Source organism: Colletes gigas, unplaced genomic scaffold (genome assembly GCF_013123115.1).
Source record: "Colletes gigas isolate AHSC1104 unplaced genomic scaffold, ASM1312311v1 Colletes_gigas_Sc00006, whole genome shotgun sequence".
Lineage (NCBI taxonomy): Eukaryota > Metazoa > Arthropoda > Insecta > Hymenoptera > Colletidae > Colletes > Colletes gigas.
In genome coordinates this window covers 59,863-74,657 of record NW_025106635.1, presented here as the reverse complement: position 1 = coordinate 74,657, position 14,795 = coordinate 59,863, and the positions used below count along the sequence as shown (strand labels likewise).

At 48.0% G+C, this 14,795-nt stretch overlaps 2 protein-coding genes across 7 annotated transcripts; both read left to right on the top strand.

Moving 5' to 3' along the window:
- The first annotated feature begins 733 nt into the window (after nucleotides 1-733).
- LOC122395574 (NADH-ubiquinone oxidoreductase 49 kDa subunit) lies at nucleotides 734-3,068 on the top strand. 4 transcript variants are annotated; one of them, XM_043393255.1, is made up of 6 exons: nucleotides 734-852; nucleotides 922-1,018; nucleotides 1,097-1,310; nucleotides 1,436-1,866; nucleotides 1,969-2,440; nucleotides 2,538-3,068. In XM_043393255.1, exons 3-6 carry the CDS (start codon nucleotides 1,195-1,197, stop codon nucleotides 2,941-2,943), a joined length of 1,425 nt encoding a protein of 474 aa, XP_043249190.1. In that variant the 5' UTR covers nucleotides 734-852; nucleotides 922-1,018; nucleotides 1,097-1,194; the 3' UTR covers nucleotides 2,944-3,068. The 4 variants fall into 4 exon arrangements, with proteins under 4 accessions (XP_043249190.1, XP_043249189.1, XP_043249191.1 ...); XM_043393254.1 differs by having other exon boundaries at nucleotides 786-1,018; XM_043393256.1 differs by lacking the exons at nucleotides 734-852; nucleotides 922-1,018 and having other exon boundaries at nucleotides 1,094-1,310.
- A 1,928-nt stretch (nucleotides 3,069-4,996) lies between these two features.
- On the top strand, nucleotides 4,997-14,394 carry LOC122395573 (scavenger receptor class B member 1). 3 transcript variants are annotated; one of them, XM_043393250.1, is made up of 6 exons: nucleotides 4,997-6,139; nucleotides 11,429-11,766; nucleotides 12,478-12,975; nucleotides 13,049-13,247; nucleotides 13,740-13,948; nucleotides 14,137-14,394. In XM_043393250.1, exons 1-6 carry the CDS (start codon nucleotides 6,082-6,084, stop codon nucleotides 14,392-14,394), a joined length of 1,560 nt encoding a protein of 519 aa, XP_043249185.1. In that variant the 5' UTR covers nucleotides 4,997-6,081. The 3 variants fall into 3 exon arrangements, with proteins under 3 accessions (XP_043249185.1, XP_043249188.1, XP_043249187.1); XM_043393253.1 differs by lacking the exon at nucleotides 4,997-6,139 and adding an exon at nucleotides 7,014-7,347; XM_043393252.1 differs by lacking the exon at nucleotides 4,997-6,139 and adding an exon at nucleotides 10,807-10,828.
- The last annotated feature ends 401 nt before the right edge of the window (nucleotides 14,395-14,795 follow it).

The following is a 14,795-nucleotide window of genomic DNA, read 5'->3' as shown; positions in this document are numbered from 1 at the left end:
ACCTGGGTCATATTATTTACTATGTAATTAATAGAATTATTAATTAGATAGGAAATAATATGAGCTAATGGCTGCGTTCTTCTTATAGTTGCGCATAGCTTGTTCGTGCTGGTGTGCGGTCCGATAACACTGATTTCGAGTCGCAAATACGTTTCTTGCCGAGTTAGTTTTTAAATAAATAATATATTAGAATTGAAAATAAATAATAGAGGATTTCCGGTGTATGTATTTATCAATGAGATCCTTACGTATTTTAATAATTTTGAAATCTTTAAATAATCTCGATCGATTGGTTATTCCGATGAAATTAATCGATCGATGCTCAATTCTGGACCATACAGCTTTCATTCCGTTCAAAAATAATAAAATTTATGTAATTTTATTTTCTGTCTCGCTTCCTCTTGTGTTAATTTCTAAATCTGTTGATAACGTTGCGAGTGACAGGAAAATGGTAATGGGGTCCCGGGGGGAGCCCATAAACTCGGGCCGAAAAATTCCATTAGGTGAAAGGGGGGCTGGGTTAGTTGGTCTATTCGTATAGCTCGTCTGTGGTGAAAGGTGTACCTACTTACTCGTGTATATGTACCGCGTCTGTGCTAAAAATTCTGATCTAGGCAGCCGTCGGTAGATGGCTGTTGATCCGATTCAGTGAATAGTTTCTCAACTGACCGCTATCCGTGAGAAGAGGACGCTAAAATCTCCTCGGAATGTTCAGGTCGGTATGGCAGTCAGATTGGGCTAGGTAATTCCATAAGGTGTTACACGTCTAAGTAAGTACTTACTCTTCTATGTAGCTTGTCTCTGGAGGGCGAGAATCGAAAGAATCGAAACGCGGGGAATGGTGTGATCTCAGTGAGTGCCGTCAGCGCCACTGCACCATCTTTGAAATACGTAGCTAAGGTTGGTTTTTCTATGGTGCAGAATCGATAAGAAAGAGGAATAACAGTTGACTGGTAGTGAAACTAGAAAAGGGTCGTCCGTCGATGACGCAACGGTAGGGAAAAGCGGGGTAAGCGGGGTAAGTAATGTGTTTGTTGAATCGTTAGCTGTTGGCTATATACTAATAATAGGAATAATTAATAATAACAACGAAAAGAAGAGGAAGAGGAAGAGGAAGAGGAAGAGGAAAATAGCGTTGCGATCGACGGGTACGTTGTGGTCGTAAGTGGGTATAACAAGCTCTGATCGTCCGCGATGGCCGCCAGACTATTGACGTCTGTATCACGATCCGGAAGAGGATTCGTTGGATTATGGAAGGAAAAAGGACTTGTCGGTGCTGGCAGGACCGGAACTCCGCTAAGCGTCGGAAGGTGATGTTAACGTAACGAGTTTCGGAGCTATCAAATGTAATTGCGCGATGTAGATACTCGATTACATAATCGTGTCCTAACCTAGAAAAGACGGTATCTCGAAGTAAATGGTACGAACGTTACAGTCAGCAGCGCAATGGACACCAATGGATGCCTGATCCCGAGTACATGGCGGGGGCGTTGAAGAGTATGGAAATATATTACAGCGATAGCAAGAATCAGTGGCTATTTCCAAATACAGTCGAACCTATTCCGGACGATGTGTCATACATTAAAAACATTACTGTAAATTTTGGGCCGCAACATCCTGCTGCGCACGGTGTGTTACGACTGATCCTCGAATTGAACGGAGAAATGGTGCTTCGTGCCGATCCGCATATAGGTCTTTTGCATCGTGGTACCGAAAAGTTGATAGAATATAAGACGTATATGCAAGCATTACCTTATTTCGATCGTTTGGACTATGTTTCCATGATGTGCAACGAGCAATGCTTTTCCATGGCTATCGAAAAGTTGCTAAACATCGAGGTACCTCTGCGTGCAAAGTATATCAGAAGTAAGTAAAGTATAAGTGGTTTGTATCGGTGGTGGTCGGTGTAGTACGATATTGGTTTTGGGATTGGTATTTAGCGGTTGGGACGGTTCTTTAAATTTCTAGCTCTGTTTGCTGAAATTACAAGAATCTTGAATCATATAATGGGAATTGGAACGCACGCATTGGACATTGGCGCTCTGACGCCATTTTTCTGGCTGTTCGAGGAACGGGAGAAATTAATGGAATTCTACGAACGGGTAAGCGGCGCGCGAATGCACGCTGCTTACATACGTCCTGGTGGTGTTTCGTTGGACATACCGTTGGGTTTGATGGACGATATATACGAATGGGCTTCGAAATACGCCGAACGGCTGGACGAAGTCGAGGATTTGTTGACATCGAACAGAGTGTGGACCAGTCGTACGAAAAACATTGGCGTGGTAACGGTCGAACAGGCGTTGGATTGGGGTTTCAGCGGCGTGATGTTGAGAGGTTCGGGATTGAAATGGGATTTGAGGAAAGTGACGCCTTACGACGCGTACGATCTCGTCGAGTTTGACGTTCCGATTGGTCAAAACGGGGATTGCTTCGATAGGTAAGGATCGTTATCGAACCGAACGGACGTATCCATCCGTTTGGTTGGTAGTTAATGGTGTGCGTGTTGTTAACCGGTCGCGGTTCTTTTATTTTAGATACCTTTGTCGCGTGGAAGAAATGCGACAGTCTTTGCGAATAATTTATCAGTGTCTGAATCAGATGCCTCCGGGTGAAGTAAGGATCGACGATGCGAAGATAGTACCCCCGAGACGGGAAGAAATGAAAAACAGTATGGAGGCACTGATTCATCATTTCAAATTATATACGCAAGGGTTTCAAGTTCCACCAGGTGCGACTTATACAGCGATCGAAGCGCCAAAGGGTGAATTTGGAGTTTATCTGGTCAGCGATGGTAGCAGTAAGCCTTACAGGTGTAAAATCAAAGCTCCGGGTTTTGCTCATTTATCCGCGTTGCGTCACATTGGTCCCGGTGGGTTTCTCGCCGACGTGGTAGCTATTATCGGTACCCTGGATGTAGTATTCGGTGAAATCGATAGATGAACAAATATCCCCGAGACAATAATATCGACGAGACGAGTTTATCCTTCTGTAGTAATTCGTTTTTGTACAGAGCAGTTTTAATGCGCTGAGGATAAAAATCGAAATAAAATGTATTTCTTTCCTTGCGTGAAATGTATTAATTTAAAAGTCACGTTAACGAGCAGACGAGCGAGCAATGCTCTGACCGCGTAATCGATTCTTTATGGTCGCGGTATGGTCGCGGTATGGTCGCGGTATGGTCGCGATGGTGGTATTTTGTGGGGGAAAAGGTTGGTGAGTCGGTGAGTCGGTGATCGGGGATTAATTTGAATTTGTTTAAAGGGCTGGTTGGCGGTAAGTGGACGGCGGGGTTGCATTTATTAAGGATGAGTTGTCGAGGGACGGGTATTTTTCTCACGCGTACCAGCGTATCGGCGTATCGGTAGCAAAAAGGTTCGTAACGATAATGATGCCATTCTCGGAGTCAACGGGATTAAACGGCGGTCCTTGCGTAATATTTGTACAATCACGAATATTACGTCTAATATGATATTACCGCGATCGAGTCTAGACTGATAAAATTGTCTGTAAATGTGTTTTCGTGTCACGAAATTACAGGGATTAGGTTCCAATTAAGAGGTCAAGGCTCTCGTCGTTATCCGTAATCCTGTCGTGTCTCGAGCAAGGGCAGTGCATTCGTTACACAATTACACGACGGCAATTGCGTGTTTGTTTGCGCCAACGAACGCGTCGTTTGGTTTCGCCCCCGTTGAAATCGCTGCTGTAACAGTTTGGCGCGTTTCTTCCTGCCCCACCCTCAACCCTCAACCCTCAACCCTCAACCCTCAACCCTCAACCCTCAACCCTCCCGGCTGACGTAGATTATCGTTCCCATTATATTCGTTTCGATTCGAATCAGAGGTAAAATAATTCGGAAAGGTGTATCATCTGTGGTGAAATGACGCGTGGGTGTACGCACTATGTTGCTCTTTCGGCAGTAATTTCGGGGGCTTTCGGAACAATCCGTGCAAACACGGATGAGAGACACGTGACGACCAAGTCATGAGACGAGAATCGGATAAAGAATTTTAAATTGTTTTTTTTGTCGTTTTTTCTCGCAATACGTTACACACAGACTGAGTTTCGTAACGTAACGACACGAAGTAATTTATTAAGTATTTGTTATACGAACATTTTTATGGAGTCACTTTGAATCTTTTCAGTGGAATGCCCAACGTTTCTCGTTAGGTGTTGGTAAAGCGTAATAAAATTTAATATAGAAAAGTTATGTTTAAAGAATGTTTTCGTAAAAGAAATATTTGATGAATTATTAGGTATTGTCACGTATATGTATATGTATTATACATATAGTTGTAAAGGTTTGTTGGCGTTTAAATGAATTTCTGCCTGGTTAAAAGCGAGGCGAGGCGAGGCGAGGCGAGGCGAGGCGAAGACGATGGATTGAAAGAATGTCAGAGGCAGAAGAAATATTTGAAATGTAAAATAAGAAAAAGTAGGAAGGGAATGAATTGGAAGCGAGGCGAGGCGAGGCGAGGCGGGGCGACGCGACGCGAGGTGACGCGACGGTTAAAAGGAAAGATGGACGGAGAATAATGTTAGGAAAAGGTGAAACAGAGGTAATGGGAGGGTGAGGAGAAGGAGAGGATGAACTGTGTAGGTTCTGCGGTGGGAGGGGGCAGGATCGAGGGAGGTGGCGAGGTGGTGAGGATGAAGGTGGGTAGGGATAGGAGGTGAAATAAAAGGAGAATAGGAAATGGCAATAACGGTAGCAGAGTAGGGAGAAGCCAGGGTACGGAAAGGAAAGGAAAGGAAAGAGAAACAAGGAAGGAGGAGGAAAGGAGTAGCTAGATACATAGTTGTCGCGGCGTGGTCGGTTAGGCAGTGGCAAAGTGTAAGTACGTGGTGCGAAGGTGGGAGGGAGGAGGCGAAGGTTATAACGCGAAGAATAGAAGGAACCGGTGGAACGGATAACCGATGAAACGTTCGGAGCGTACAAGTTGGAAGTAACGCGCGGCGAGTGGGGGTAATAATAAATCGTTCACCTGAACTGTAGTGGTGCGGGAACGGAGTAGCGTTCGTTTGGTCATCGTCGCGCAGTGTTTTAGCTAACGTCGTCGCGATTGTTTCTCTTTGTTCTGCTCCGTTTCGTTTCGTTTCGTTTCGTTTCGTTTCGTTTCGTTTCGTTTCGCTTCGCTTCGCTTCGTTTCATTTCGTTTGGTTTCGTTTCGTTTAATTTCTTTCCTTTCTTTTCTTTTCCTTTCCATTCCATTCCATTCCATTCCGTTGTATACGTTTCTTCGCGAGGAGATCAGCTTTCGCTCGCGTTCCTTTTTCGCCCGGTTCGACGTTAGATGGTTGGTTTTCTCTGGTCCGACGCGACGGATCGTTGTTCGATCGGTTTGAAAGTTTAATCGGAAATCCGCGAGTAATTGCCGCGTATTTTTTCTTGTTACGGATCGTTGGTGTTTTGATCGCGTGGGCGCATGCGAGGACCGAGCGGATTGTTGGCGGAAAGCATAACCAAGGTGGTCAGAGAGTCGGCTCGGCGCCGTGCTCGTTTCAGACGCGTGTGCGTCTACGCGGCTAAAAACGGTTTCGATAGTTTCTTCATCTGTGGATAAAAGTAAACCGTTTCGTTTGGCCGTGTTAGGTTTCGTGGTTGGAACGCGTATCGTGCATCGAGCGTGTATCGTTGGTTCCTCGTCGACGTATTACCAGTGGCACACTTGTCGCTTGGAAAGGAGAATAGACTTTCTCCTTCTCGTCGTTCCTCGTACCACCGCCCCTGTCGCTTCGTTCTTCCGCGGGAATAAACGCGGTCGGGAAGTTTGAGTTGTACGGCGATAACGACGATCGACTCAAAGACGACGATCACGACGACGACGAGGACGACGACGAGGACGACGACGAGGACGACGACGAGGACGACGAGGAAAAGTGCAAATACTAATCGTCAAGAAGAAAAAGCGCTATAAAGGCGCGAACGTGTAATATAAAGTAGAGAGAGAGAGAGAGAGAGAGAGGAGTTGCAGGAAACGCGTGCAGTCGTTTGGGTGAAAGAAGAGAGGGGCGCGGAGCGTGTGCGAACGGTAGCGAGAAGAATACGTGGACGCGTATACGCCGCGGTGATTGATCAAGATGAGGGTACATCGTGGGATTTGCGCGAAACTGCAAGGCGGCTTCCTCAGACGATGGTGTGAGTAAAATGCAAAAATGTAACAAAGATCATATACCGTACGCGGTACGTAGATACGTAGTTTTTTCGAGCGATCGGATAACGTCGTCGAGTCGAGTCGAGTCGAGTCGAGTCGAGTCGAGTCGAGTCGAGTCGAAGGGTAGATTAACGAGATGATTAACGCAGTTACCGGCGCCAGAACCGTCACACTTGGTACGCTGTTAATTCGATTTGATGAACGTGTCATCTCGTATGCCCACTCGATGAATCACCGTCGCTACGTAACGATCAACCGACGACGACTCGTTGACGTTCTCGATCGCAACTCGAGCCAGAGCTTATCCTCCCGACGAAAAGGCAAACATTTACGAGGCCAGTGTCTTTGTTACTTTCACTTTGAGTTTGCGATTCTCGAGCGTAAACGCACCGATTTTTTCTCTCTGTTACGTATCCAGATATCTATCGAAGGTATTGTCCGAACGACGATGCGCGCGAAAGCTAACGCGATCGAGCGATACGAAATTAGCCGGTGCGGCGTGGCACGCTGCTGCTGTCTGTATCCACCGAGCAGCTAATTTTTAACGCATAAAGTGTCCACGTACAATTTCCATGTATCGAATGACGTGGCGGCTCCCGATCGAGGAAAACTATGTGATTAGAATAGCGAGAAAAATAATTGTCGCGTGAGTGTCGCAACGACGCGACGTAGCATTTTTAGGAGAGTTAATGTAGTGCGCGCACGTAATTGCATAGCCTCCGGATATTGTTGGCGCGTCAGAAAGCGAACTTTGATACTATTATGAGAAACGATCGAGCAAGAGGATACCTGTGATTCCAGAATTATTATCGTCAAGATTTTTCTTTGGTCGTTTGTACCGGTTGCGCAACTTTTTGACGCTGATTCGCATCGAGCAGCTGGAAAGTCGCGGGACGAGTCTCGTTCTACCGTCGCGGTTCTTTCTCGATACTCGAACGCGACCACGTAAATATTCTCGCACCAGTTACAACAAATGGATGGTCAGGTTTGGAAAAGAAACCCGGAATCCCGACGTTTAATACCGCAGATTCGTTGGGATTGATTCGAATCGGCGATTGGCGATCGGCGATCGGCGATCGGTGATCGGAGTGGAGGTTGTTTCGTTTGCTAGACGCCAAGTACCTTCCGAGTAAGAGCAGGAAGCGTAGCCTTATATAATAACGAGTAGGTAATTGCTGACAAGTACGCGTAGGTAGGTATGTAGGTTCGGTATTTCCAAGTCGAATGAAACGCACGCTCCGCGGAACCATGCATTCGAGTAACTTGTTGGGAAATTTACGATACGCGTGGTTAATATTTAAACCGTTTCCGATCGATCGATCGATCGATCGATCGATCGATCGTTGATCTTCGTAGAAGACTAGAGAAGATTACCTCCCTTTACTATAGAATAGGAATCGCGTAAATCGCGTACGGCGTGTACGATATAGAGGAGATAGAGAGAGGGGGTGGCGAGCAAAGTATAATAGATGAAAAATGTCGTCGAGGCGAAGGAGAAGAATAAAAGAAAGGTAACGGAATGGAAAAGAAGGGAAGAGAAAGAGAATAGGTGTAGGTACGTGGCAACGTGGTAAACTGCCGAGGCAGGTTTTCGCTCTAACGAGGCTCGTACCAAGTTCCACGCGCGCAACATATCGTGATACGGATTATCGAAGGAACGTTGCATTCCTCTCGAGTCGAATATCGGAGCAACGGTGGTGGTCGTGCGCGTTTACTTGCTTAACAGGAGGATAAGCGTTTTCGGGTACGCGAACACCTGTTGCCGAATCCTGCAACCATTCCGACGAATTTACTTTCAATTTGCAACGTCCGTTCCCATTGTAGGAAAAAACCGAATTTCTTAGTCGTTGGCGAATTATTCGAGCCGCCGCGTGCCGAGAAGAGTGCTGGCCAAACGGTCTTTTCTGTCCGGTCGATGGTATAATTTATTGGCCGTGTTACGGCGAAGGTGAACCGCCGCTCGCTCTCTTGGAATGTGCCGTACAAAATTCCATTCTCGCCGAGATTTTACGCGTAAACGAACGGGAACAGGAACGGGAATGGGAACGGGAACGCGAACCGAGCAAACAAAATTTTTTCGGGTCTTTTGACGAGGGTAGAAGACTGTCGTGACCGGTAATTCGCGGCCATTGCGCTTTCACCTATCGGTACTCTGTTTCGTGGACGAATTAGCTTGTGTCGTAACAACGTAATCGGTTCGCGAAAGGGAAGCTGGTAAGATTTAAAAGTGTCGGTGTATCGGTGTCCCGACGCAAAATCGTCCAAGAAGAACATAAATGCGGTTTGTTCCTCTTGGCAAGATGCGCGTTCGAAAGTCCGAGGAAAGGCGTAGTACCGCGCATATACGCGCGGCCTGCGTACGCGTGCCGTTACCCGCTACAAATTGTTGGACGGTTCTCCTCGCGTAAGATGTTTCGCGTCGTCGACAACGATCCAACGAACTCGGTTGCGCGATTCAGCCTTATAGTTGGAACAGCCGCAGCCGCAGCCGCAGCCGCAGCCGCAGCCGCAGCAGCTGCAGCTCTTGTTCGGACGATTGTGAGAACGGGAGCGCGACGAAAGTTGTGTGTTCCGCGCGAAACTCGCCGCGAAGATTTCTTTCGAATCGACGGATTGGTTCCTTCGTTTCGATTTGGTTCCAATTTTTCACGAAATAGCACGGAAACCGTAATTTGTCTCTCCATCGAAATCGATTGTTACGTAAGGAGGCTAGTGACGCGCGAGTTTGAAACGCGCGACCGACCGACCGTTCGAACCAACCCGCTCGTGGCTGGCTGTCCGGTCGGCCCTCTTTCTTCGTTGACCGCAAACCGACCGACCGACCGACCGACCGATCGACCGTCGTCGTGCCGCGATGCCTTGCTGTTTCTCATGCCTCGCGCGCGCACCTCTTTATCCTTTACGAATTTTATCCTCGCCAATCATTTCAAACCGAACTAAACAAACTATCGTCGCTCTCGGTTTCTTTTCTTTTCTTTTTCCTTCCGTTACATATCTCTATGGAATATACATAGAGATAGCTACGATGTTCCAGTGTCCTGTAACATAGATAAATGTCATAGTTCAATCAAGGATATAAAAAAATTGCAACATTTTCGATATAGAGAATTGGAATGAAAGATAAAATTGTGGTAAATATTGACCGTTGATAGAAATATGTACATATGTAGTTGGTAAATTTGGTTTTGCGCGTCGAGTATGGAAAAGGCAGAGAAGGCAGAGAAGGCATCGCCGCGCGCGATCCTTTTATCCGTAAACAGCGCTTGTACTTGAAAGCAGCGCAGCGGTTCGCTCGTTGCAATCATCTACCGTGTCCTCTGACGCTATCCAACAACCGGCTACGATTACGAGATATTCATGGGCGACCGGTTTTTTTATTTATTCGGGTTCGCCGGTTATTATTCGACGACCGACTGCTCGATGATTGTTGGACGTTCCATTTCTGATTGGCGATAATCGGCGAGCGAGTTCGACGGACGAATGTCCGAGCCGACGCCGACGCCGCTAACGGTGGATCGTTTGTAGAGGATGAACGGCAACTGTCGTTGCCGATACCGAGCCAGCGATAAAAATTTGTCCGATCGGCGAGCATGGTTGCGCGACGCGGGAAATCGTTATTGACCCGTCTCGTTGGAATTTCCACATCGGCTGACGACGCATTGCCCTGCACGACGAATGCATACGCGACGTTAGCGTTACTTGCGACACGCCTTTCGGATAATCGACGTTTCGAAACGATTCTATCGTTGGACGAATGCGTTTCATCCGGGCGAATTTCGCGACGTAATCGATAGTCGGTCGGTCGGTCGGTCGGTCGGTCGGTCGGTCGGCTCACTGGTCTTTACTCACTTACCTCGATTCGTAATCTACGAAACGAAATCGTTGTCTCGTTCGACGCGAAACTGGACATTTTGCAAATTGAGTCGTCGGACGGGGACGGATTTGTTTGGCCGTGCGTCGCGCTCGTGGAAAGTTGTAGCTTCGAGGTCGCGACACCGGCTCGAAGGATTTTGTAAGGTCGGCCGCGTGACGTTTGCGGCTGGATAAATCGTGCTTTGCATTCTCGATCGGATCGCGTCGTGTCGTCGGTTTTTCTTCAAGCTCGTGCGCTATTTGCATCGAATTTCAATGCTTGGAAAATTGTGTGCGTAGGGACATGGAACGGGCAGATAATTCGCCGTGATTGCGACGGACGAGCGAACCGAAAATCTTCGTGACGACACGACGACGGATCGTCGCTCGAGTCGGTCTAAACGCGGTCTAGGTTACCACTTTCGAAGCCTTCGTCGGACTTGAAAAAGTAAGATCGCTCGTTACGAAGGTCGATTACTCGTGAACGGTGAGGCGTACGAGTATTTGAAACTACGTGATCGAAAAATTAATCGCCGGTATAGTCGTTGCTCGAATTTCTTTGCATCGAACTCTGTGCAGAGAGCGCGAGCCTAGTACCTACGAGCGTAATACGAGAACAATCGAGCCTCGGACGACACGGACATTTCGAGGTATCGATGTTTCGTAATCGTTGCGTGCGTTGCGTGCGTTGCGTGCGTTGCGTGCGTTGCGTGCGTTGCGTGCGTTGCGTGCGTTGCTGGCAAGTTTATCAAGAAGGGCAACGTTTTCGAACGGGTTTCTTCGTATTTCTGGATCCGAGACTCGATGCACCGCAATGGGTGGTAAGAAACAATTCGCTCTCTGATTAATACCAACAACGAGAGAGTAAAATTAGACGTTTCGATCGTCTAGATCGACAAAGGGTACTTTTGTTGCTGGTTGTTCGGTATTATGACAATTTATAGAAAATAGAACAAAAGTGGACCAAAGAGAAAGATGGATGGATAGATAGAGAGAGAGAAAGAGAGCATAGACGCAGAGAGAAGCAAATAGCGAATAGTAGGAGGGAAAAGCTTGGTCGAAACGTGAAACGTAAGGATTCTTCCGGAAGCGAACAAACGCGACACGATAGAAAGCAAACGCGATCGCGACGGCAACTTTCTTTCGTTGCGTGTTTGCGCGCGCGCTCCGTTGCGATGCGGCGCGATACAAACATTAGTAATAATAACGATAACAAGAATAATAGTAATAATATGGTTGGAAAACGTAGAGTGGTGGTGAGGAGGAAGTTGACAAAAGTCGACAAAAAAATCTGTACATTTTCCGATTTTCGGTGTGGATAGCATTATGTATTTCTAAATTGATACGTATGTAAGCACCGGAGCGATAGAGCCGTTTTTGTCGTCGTTCGACACAGAGGTACAGTTTTTGTCTGTTTATAGGGGCAGCGGTAGCCGTTGGAGCTCTGATGATCATCGTGGCTGCAATTTTAGCGGCAGTGTTTCCAAAACTTGTCGACGTTCTGATGAACAGAGAAATAGCTCTCCGCGAGGGTGGTCGTACGTTCGACTGGTGGAGAGAGCCTCCTCTCTCGCCTCAGCTGAGCGTCTACATTTACAATGTAACGAATGCCGATGAATTTTTAAACGATGGCGAGAAACCGGTGCTGATGGAGCTCGGCCCTTACGTCTACTCGCAACAGTGGGAAAAGGTCGAGGTGAAATTCAACGAGAACGATACGGTGTCGTACAAAGTGAAGAAACGGTTCGCCTTTTCGCCGGTAAGCGTTTCGACTTTTTCCATTTACTTGGTCGTTCTACTAGTTTACGTTTTGCTTATTTCTCCCCTTTCCTTTCGACTCTTCCTTCAACAATTTCTCGATTTGCGTGCCAGTTGAAACTTGGAAATCGATTCAACGATCGTCGCCGCGCTTCACACTGTTACGTACGATAAATTGCTACGACAGCAGCGAGATACGTTTATGGAAACGTCGTGCGAGCGAGAATGTTGCTCGAAAGAGTGTTGGCACGGAGTGACCCAAAAGCTTGGGGAGCAACAATTCTGTTGCCGCGGTATGACGCAACGATGCAACGGTGCAACGGTGCAACGGTGCAACGGTGCAACGGTGCTAGGTAACGATACGCGAGTTGAGTAATATCGTAATAGCGGAGCAACGCGCTTCCGTGAATTAAAAGTAAAGCTGTAGAATAGAGTTTGGCCAACGTGGCACGATTCTCCGAGAGACGCGCGACGCCGCGACACCTCGTTCCCAGTATTGTTACGAGAAACAATGTGGGTCGAACGAGAGCGCAAACGATCGGATACTAGGTTGTAGCTAGCACGGTGTGCGTCGCGCCGATAAGCACGCGTGCTCCTCCAGCTAAATATCTATCTATGTATCTGTCTGTTTGTCTTGCTATTCGATTACATCGGCGACCATGGATCGATTTAGCCGACCGTGTGTGGATGACACTTAGGATGATAATTGCAGGAAAAATCGATCGGCTCGGAGGAAGATTTGGTGGTAGTGCCAAACGTGCCGATGCTATCGGCGACCAGCCAGTCGAAGCACGCGGCGCGTTTTCTCCGACTGGCGATGGCTTCGATAATGGACATTCTGAGGATAAAGCCGTTCGTCGAAGTATCGATCGGTCAGTTGCTCTGGGGCTACGAGGATCCGTTGTTAAAGTTGGCCAAGGACGTTGTGCCGAAGGAACAAAAACTTCCTTACGATCAATTCGGATTGCTGTACGGGAAAAACGCGACGATGCCCGATCGGTTTACCATTTTCACCGGCCAAAGGGACATCACCAAGTATGGAATTCTCGACAAATGGAACGGAAAGGGCAGCCTTGGTCATTGGACCACTCCGGAATGCGACAGCATCGCCGGCAGCGACGGCAGTATATTCCCTCCGCGCATTAACCAACAAACGGTGCTCAAAGTCTTTGACAAGGATCTCTGCAGAGCTTTGCCTCTGGTCTTCAAGGTAATCGATGATGGATGAAATTCTCTCTGGTATCCGAATCGCGGTTCGAAACGATATTCTCTTAAATTCTCAGGAGGAAGTGACCACACCCGGTGGAGTTCCTGGATACAGATTCGTCCCTTCCAAGGATGCTTTCGGCTCCCCGAGCAGGGTCGAATCTCAGCGATGTTTTTGCCCGGCGGGACCACCCTGCGCTCCCGAGGGAACCTTCAACGCCTCTCTGTGCCAATACGAATCACCGGTCTTGATCAGCTTCCCGCACTTTTACCTCGGTAACGTACACACGTATAACGTGATATCGTCCGGTTGTTGGTTTCATCGCACGCACTCTCTGATAACATTTTACAAGGGATAATAGGAAACGGGGAACGGAACGGAACGGAACGGAACGGAACGGAACGGAACGGAACGGAACGGAACGGAACGGAACGGAACGGAACGGAACGGAACGGAACGGTCCGTAGATTTCGAATATCGTTTCCCACGTATTCCAACGGCCTGCGGTGGTGCTCACGCTAGTCGTGAGAACTTTTCCACCGGCGAAATCGTCCTCGTTGAGAATACGCGACTATGCGATTCACGCTTTCGCAAACCAACCACGACAACTTGTCACAATCACGGTCGTAGGAAAATCTTCGTTTTCGCGTCGAAGCTTTTAAAAGATTTTCGATTCGTTTCAAATACGTATCTCGGTCCACCGTACCCTTGCGATTCCCTTAGAAGGGCTATATGGAGAAAAACGTAACGAGGAAACTACCTTTCAGCGGATCCTGCTCTCCGCGAGGCGGTAACCGGGATATCGGCACCGATCGAGGAAAAGCATCAGTTTTACATCGATGTTCAACCGATGATGGGTACGGCGTTGAGGGCCAAGGCGAGGATTCAGATTAATTTGGCGGTTAGCCAAGTACGCGATATCAAACAGGTTGCCTCGTTTCCGGATATCGTTTTCCCTATAATGTGGTTCGAAGACGTGAGTATTGCACCCTGCTTCTACAACAGTTCTACTTTACTCTTAGCTATTATCTCGTGTATTATCTTTACCTCGTATCGGTAAAAGTGTAAAAAATTCGCGCGACAGTCGACACCGTTCTCCCGCGGTTAGCCCCATATTATTAACGGCACGTTCCATCGTGCGTGTGTTCTGCAACGTGTTTACAGGGCATCGACGAGCTTCCCGTCGAGATGCGTAGCCTGATGAAGATGGCCGTGGACGTACCACCGATAGCTCGAGCGGCAGTATCCGGAGCTCTGGCAGCGATTGGCGCGATCGTTCTGATAGGCGCGCTCGTGTGTTTGGCCCGCGCTGCCAAGCGCCAGGAGAAACTCCACCTCAGCAATCCGTTACCGTCGAACGCGAACGCTGGCAAAACCGGTCAACTGAATCCAGCTTTCCAGAATTCCTCGGGTTCCAAGTAGCATGCACGATCGAGCGGCGGTGCTTCCGATCGTGAACGCAAGTCCACGTTCCGCCTCGACCGGTGCGCTTCGCGACGAAACGCGTCTCGATAAGGGTAGTGCACGCGTGCGTACCTTTCTCTCCCGTTGATCTCGACAAGGGTAGGAAACGCGAATATCGCGCGGCGATACACGATAGATTCTTGGTCTTTCGATTCACGGTTCACGACCAACAATCGATGCGAACTTTCAATAAACATGCGGTGAAAAACGAGTCGACGCCAACGTTTGTTGCGCGTAACGGCAATAAACTTACGCGACCACGCATCTCTTCAGTTTCGCTTTTATTTCACTTTTATTTCCGTTTTCTTTTCGTTTCTCGAGCTTACGATCGCGTCCCTCGCGACCCTCGCGATCCTCGC

What these genes read in the sequence shown, in the direction of transcription:
- LOC122395574 (XM_043393255.1), top strand. Translation starts at nt 1,195, where the DNA reads ATGGCCGCCAGACTATTGACGTCTGTATCACGATCCGGAAGAGGATTC. An exon ending in GCGTGCAAAGTATATCAGAA is followed by an intron (nt 1,867 to 1,968) that starts GTAAGTAAAGTA and finishes TTAAATTTCTAG; the next exon opens with CTCTGTTTGCTGAAATTACA. An exon ending in AACGGGGATTGCTTCGATAG is followed by an intron (nt 2,441 to 2,537) that starts GTAAGGATCGTT and finishes CTTTTATTTTAG; the next exon opens with ATACCTTTGTCGCGTGGAAG.
- LOC122395573 (XM_043393250.1), top strand. Translation starts at nt 6,082, where the DNA reads ATGAGGGTACATCGTGGGATTTGCGCGAAACTGCAAGGCGGCTTCCTC. An exon ending in CTTTGCCTCTGGTCTTCAAG is followed by an intron (nt 12,976 to 13,048) that starts GTAATCGATGAT and finishes TTAAATTCTCAG; the next exon opens with GAGGAAGTGACCACACCCGG. An exon ending in CTTCCCGCACTTTTACCTCG is followed by an intron (nt 13,248 to 13,739) that starts GTAACGTACACA and finishes ACTACCTTTCAG; the next exon opens with CGGATCCTGCTCTCCGCGAG.